The sequence below is a fragment of the Nicotiana tomentosiformis genome, chromosome 1, assembly GCF_000390325.3.
Source record: "Nicotiana tomentosiformis chromosome 1, ASM39032v3, whole genome shotgun sequence".
NCBI classification, from domain to species: Eukaryota; Viridiplantae; Streptophyta; class Magnoliopsida; order Solanales; family Solanaceae; genus Nicotiana; species Nicotiana tomentosiformis.
In genome coordinates this window covers 142,773,138-142,779,137 of record NC_090812.1, presented here as the reverse complement: position 1 = coordinate 142,779,137, position 6,000 = coordinate 142,773,138, and the positions used below count along the sequence as shown (strand labels likewise).

Below are 6,000 nucleotides of genomic sequence, written 5' to 3'. Positions count from 1 at the left end.
ACTCATACCACACTCTGCACTTCATGTGCAGATCCAGATATTGCTGATAGCGGTAGTTACCAAAGAGCTATATCTGGTTTAGCTTGGACATCTCTAGGTAGCACTGTTGTGTCGTTCGCAGGACTTGGAGTCCTGTCTTTTATCTTATTCTCTTACTGTTCAGTCTTCCAGAAAGTATTGTATTTTATTCAGATCTTGTATTCAATATTCTATAGAGCTCATGCACTTGGTGACACCAGATCTTGGGGTGGATTCATTTATATTGACATCTTAACTTTACTTATTTATTTTATTTCATTTTTGAGACTATTTCTTATTATTATTGAAGTTTATTTCTGTATATTGAATGTTGATTTTCCTAGCAAGCAGTATTAGGTACCATCACGGCTTTGGTGGGATTTGGGGTCGTGACAATTTTTAACCCTAGACTTTGAGTGGGGAGATTTTTACACAAGGTAAGAGAGTAAGTGATTCATACTTGATTTTGATAATATATCTTGTTTTCCCATTATTACACATAGATTATAGAATTTGAAAGAGATATTTGGAGAGTGTAAATTGGGATTTGGGAGACGATTTGAACTCAGTTTTGGAATCTAATCATATATTTGGATCGTGAGGTTATGGGTAGTCAGAATCTACCCCTTGACTCGGGTTTTGACCATGTGGGTCCGGGTTGACTTTTATTGACCTTTTGGGAATTGAATAAGGATTGAAGCTTTATTGTTTGGAATTGATTTCTATAGCCCCATCTTACGTTATTGAGTTGTTTTTGACTAGATTTGACCCATTCACAGGCCAATTTGAAAGGCAAGGAATTCTTGGAGTATTGATTCTTGCTTGTTCGAGGTAAGTATCTTGCCTAGGGGTGGCTTGAGGGTATTTCCCCGTATGCTATGATGTTTGCTATATGTTGGGGGGTGATGCATATCTGAGGTGACGATCACATATCACCTCACATATGCGTGCACCGTGGTTATTCATGATCTGGGTAGACTTTAGGCTACTATATGCCTTGTTTCTCTATCATGTCGCCATGATACCGTGTTTCCTCCACTTGTATAACTATGTGAGCTATTATTCATGTTAGAAATCATGTCTAGTTATCGACTTATCTATTTGAGACATGATATGGCTATTTTTGCTTTGTTTAGCTATTTGCCTTAACAATAGTCATATCTTTTAGTCATGATATTATATTCGAATGTTATATCTTTGTCTCTATGCACTCTTTATATGTTATCTTATATATAGTTAATGTTGTGTGTATGACACATGTTTGAGCTTAATTGTGGCATGTCAGTATATTCCGTGCGGTATTTTGATCACGGTACTATGAGATGTTGACATATTAAGACTTGAGAGGATTCATGATTAGTTTTGGTCCATAAAGCCATAATGAGCGGATTGATTGCTAATCTTGGGCCATAGAGCTGTGTATTGATAGCGAGGTGATGCTTGTGTCAGGCCCCTATATTGGGCCTAGTGATGTTGATGGTGAATTTTTGATCCGATCAGCTCCTGGGCTAGGATCCGTCCCTCCAGAGTTAGGTGATAACCCATGTTACTTTGGGCCTTGTGAGTGCAGGCACACGATATGTGCCTAGAAAGAGACTTATGTCAGGCACCCATACAATGATGTGTGTGTGTGATGATTCAAGGTATTGTACCAAGCACCATGAGAGTGCTAAGAGCATAATTGAGGGGTACTTATGCCAGGCACTATGACTGTGCTGAGATTGTGTTTGCTTGATGATTGAACTGTGATGCTGTTGATTTTGGTAGGTTTATTTGACATGCAGGCGTAGGTTCATAATTTTCTCATGCTAATTGACCTTTGTTGTCTCTATTTGATGTTTATAGCTTGAAATCACTGTTTATCTTGATAAATACTTGTCTAGGTGATTTCTATGGAAAGGTTAATGCCTTGACTGATATACCTAAAAAACATGCTTATTTCTTCACTTATTGTGTTAGAGTTGAACCGTTATTATCTGTGCTGTGTTTTCTTATGTGTCATTATTATTCTATCATTGTTGTTGTTGACTATTGAAAGTGAGCATCAGACTTTGCCAACCTCGTCACTACTTTCACCGGGATTAGGCTTGCTACTTACTGTAAGGCCTCATTAAAATTTCCTAATGCGCCAACTGTATTTGGGAATAATGTATTCGAGCATTAAAGGGGACCTATAGAATAGGACCACATCATTTTGAAATGAAAATATGTGTTTAAGGTGTGTTGTAACATACTAAGGAGTTTTGTGAATGGCAAGAATTTGTGTGGAACAAGTTGGACATATTAAGTGGAAAGGATGTCTAAATTCTTACAAGATCCGACTTCAAATGCATGCTTCTACCAAACTATAAAGACTTAGGAGGTGATCTACCTATACAATTAAAGCCCTTTGAGTCTAGTTTCCAACGCATCAAACCATTTGTCATTTGGATATTTATACAGAATGGTATGGCCATTTTATTGGACCTATGTCATATGGGCAGCCAGATGCGCGACCGCGCATATTTGGTAGTTTCTGCCTTGTGTGCGCGGCCAGATGCACGGCCACTTGCCCAGGTGTAAGGCCGTGCACATAGAAGCCCATTAAATAATCCCAAGGCCGGGTAGAGAGAGGGGTTAAGTAAGTTTTGAGCTAAAACATGATATTTTGAGAGTGAGAGAGTGCCATAGAGTGGGAAAGTGATCTTCAACAAATTGTCTTTCGATTCTTGCTCAAATCTTTGAAGATTAACAAGGAAAACTCACTAGGTCTTCATCCTAGAGGTAAGATTCTACACCCTAGCCCAAAATTTCAAAATTTATCTAAAAATGGATAATTAGCAAGACAATTCTAACGTCTCTTTGACCCAACTCCCCACCACCGCCCAACACAGCCAGTCGCCGGCGTACAACCTGACACCACCGGACCCAGGTAAGCCCCCCACCCCTATCTCCTTTTCCTCTCTCTTCGCCTCTTTCTTCCTCTGCTTTAATCTTCTGCTTCTTTTCCCCCTCCTCTCTCCTCTGATTTTCCCGATCTGACTCTATCTCTGCCTCTCTAGCTTTCCCGTTTCTGCTTTTTCTTCCTTCTCCCTGTTCTCTGTATCTTTCCCGTTTCTTCTACTTCTTTCTTCACCTATTCTCTTTATCTTGCACTTTTCCTCTTATTCTTTCTTTCTTTCTTCCCGTCATTGCCCTAGCCTAGCGGCGTAGGCAGCTTTGGCGACACCCCCATTACTGTCTGCACCTCCTCTTTAGTGCTGTTGGTCGGATTCCTAGACCTAGCAGCGGCAACATGGATTTTGCAAGGTGAGGATTTTCTGCCAGCCCTCGGGCAACGCGCCCGGGAGCTTCCAGAACATAGCTACTGTGGACAACACCTCTCTCGGCACCCGTTGGGACTCCAGGTTCTATCGTTCTTGCTTAGAATTTGCTATTTGTTATTATTTTGTCGATTGCCTTTTATCCTTGAGTATTGTATTTCCTTCGGCTTGCCTACATTTATCTGCCATTAGTTGTATCATTCCTATTTCATTCCTATTTTTTGCATGCCCTAGTTATATTACATTTCAGCTTATATTTAGGCTTTGCTTGTTTTACGCTTCGCCTGCTCATCTGCATTTGTAGTAGTCTAGGCTTAGTCTATATCCCTATATTTTTGCTGGTGTAGTGGCTATTCTGAGCGATGGCAGTGTAAGGTCATGTCCTCAGGTGGATCAGGGGGGCGAGGGGCAAGGGTGTCAAGGGGGGTAAGGATTACATAAGGTTGAGAATTGAATCCTGGAACATAGGGACACTGACGGGTAAGTCGATAGAGTTGGGGAAGATTCTCTAGAAGAGAAAGATTAATATAGCATGTGTCCAGGAGACTAGATGGGGGGTACGAAGGCTCGGGATGTTAATGGGTATAAGCTATGGTATTCGAGGGTTGTTGGAGGTAAGAACAAGGTAGGCATTTTAGTTGATAGGGACCTTAGGGAGTTAGTGGTGGATGTTAGAAGGGTGAATGATAGGCTGTTGATTATTAAGCTAGTGGTTAATGGGTTCACTTTTAACGTGATTAGTGCTTACGCGCCTCAATCGGAACTGAGCGAGGAGGTCAAAAGGCGCTTTTGTTAGGATTTAGACGTAGTTGTGCGTGGTATCCTGCAGTCTGAGAAGATTTTCATAGGGGGTGACTTTAGTAGTCATGTTGGGGAGACGGCTAGGGGTTATGATGAGGTGCATGGCGGGTTCTATTTTGGGGCTAGGAACGAGGGCGGTACTTCATTGTTGGAGTTTGCTAAAGCTTTTGATTTGGTGCTAGCTAACACGGGTTTTCAGAAGAGGGAGGATCACCTGGTCACTTTCCGGAGTAGGGTTGCCAAGACTCAGATTGATTATCTTCTCCTCAGGAGAGGTGATAAGGGTATGTGTAAGGATTGCAAGGTTATCCCGAGGGAGTGTCTGTCGACGCAACATAGGCTTCTATAATGGATTTGGAGGTTAAGGGAGTACAGAAGAAGAGAGCGGTGTACGGACAACCTAAGATCAAGTGGGGAGCTTTGACTAAGGGAAAGGCTCAAGAGTTGGGGGAGAAATAGTTGGCTATGAGGGCCTGGAGGAGCAGTGGAAACGCGAGTAATATGTGGATCATGAAAACAAACTGCATTAGGTAAGCTACTAGGGAGGTGCTAGGGGTCTTGAAGTGTTACTTGGGTGGCCACAAAGGGGACTGGTGGTAGAATGAGGAGGTCTAAGGAAAAGTGGAAGCTAAGAAAGCGGCGTATCTGAAGCTAGTGGGGAGCACGGACGAGGAAGATCGAAGGTCATGTAGGGGGTGCTATAAGAAGGCAAGAAGAGAGATGAAGCTCGCAGTTACGACGGCCAAGACTGCAGCTTTTGAAAGATTGTATGAGGATCTTGAGGGCAAAAGAGGGGATAGGAAGCTGTACAAGTTAGCCAAAATTAGGGAGAGGAAGGCTCGGGACCTGAATCGAGTGAGGTGCATCAAAGACGAAGACGATAAGGTATTGGTGGAAGAGGCATGTATCAGACGTAGATGGCAGGAGTACTTCCATAGACTCTTGAACGAGGAAGGGGATAGGAACATAGTGCTGGGTGAGTTGGAAAACTCAGAGAGTCGGAGAGATTTTGGGTTTTGTAGGCGTATTAGTTGTGAGGAGGTTGATGTGGCTATACGGAAGATGAGCAGGGGTAAGGCGACTGGGCCTGACGAGATCCCAGTGAAATTTTGGAAAGAAGCGGGTAGGGTAGGCATGGATTGGCTTACTAGCTCGTTTAACGTCATTTTCAAGACGAAGAAGATGCCCGAAGATTGGAGGTGGAGTTTGATGATTCCGTTGTACAAAACAAAGGTAATATCCAGAACTGCAACAATTATAGGGGTATCAAGCTGCTGAGTCACACTATGAACGTTTGGAAGAGGGTGGTGGAGAAGAGAGTGAGGACAGGTGTATCTATATTGGAGAACCAGTTCGGATTTATGCCGGGACGGTCAACCACAGAAGCCATTCACCTTGTGAGATGATTGGTGGAGCAGTATAGGGAGAGGAAAAAGGACTTGCACATGGTGTTCATTGACCTTGAGAAGGCTTATGATAGAGTCCTGAGGGAGGTGCTATGGAGGTGTTTGGAGGTTAGCGGAATCTCGGTAGCGTACATTAGGGTGATTAAGGACATGTACGATGGCGCTAAGACTCGGGCGAGGACTGCGGGAGGAGACTCGGAACATTTCCCAGTGGAGATGGGGCTACATCAGGGATCAACCCTTAGCTCGTTTTTGCTTGCACTAGCATTAGATGTCTTGACACATCACATACAAGGGAGGGTGCCATGATGCATGTTATTTGTTGATGACATAGTACTAATTGACGGGACGCAAGGGGGTGTTAACGCTATGTTGGAAGTTTGGAGACAGACGTTAGAATCCAAAGGTTTCAAGTTGAATAGGTCGAAATTTGAATACTTGGAGTGCAAGTTTAGTGAGGAGAGGCATGCAGA

At 43.0% G+C, this 6,000-nt stretch overlaps 2 protein-coding genes across 2 annotated transcripts; both read left to right on the top strand.

The window, feature by feature from the left end:
- The first annotated feature begins 3,870 nt into the window (after positions 1 to 3,870).
- Positions 3,871 to 4,470, top strand: LOC138910753 (uncharacterized). Its single transcript, XM_070201923.1, has 2 exons — positions 3,871 to 4,095; positions 4,150 to 4,470. Exons 1-2 carry the CDS (start codon positions 3,871 to 3,873, stop codon positions 4,468 to 4,470), a joined length of 546 nt encoding a protein of 181 aa, XP_070058024.1.
- Positions 4,471 to 4,841: 371 nt separating this feature from the next.
- LOC138910752 (uncharacterized) lies at positions 4,842 to 5,836 on the top strand. Its single transcript, XM_070201921.1, has 2 exons — positions 4,842 to 5,354; positions 5,540 to 5,836. Exons 1-2 carry the CDS (start codon positions 4,842 to 4,844, stop codon positions 5,834 to 5,836), a joined length of 810 nt encoding a protein of 269 aa, XP_070058022.1.
- The last annotated feature ends 164 nt before the right edge of the window (positions 5,837 to 6,000 follow it).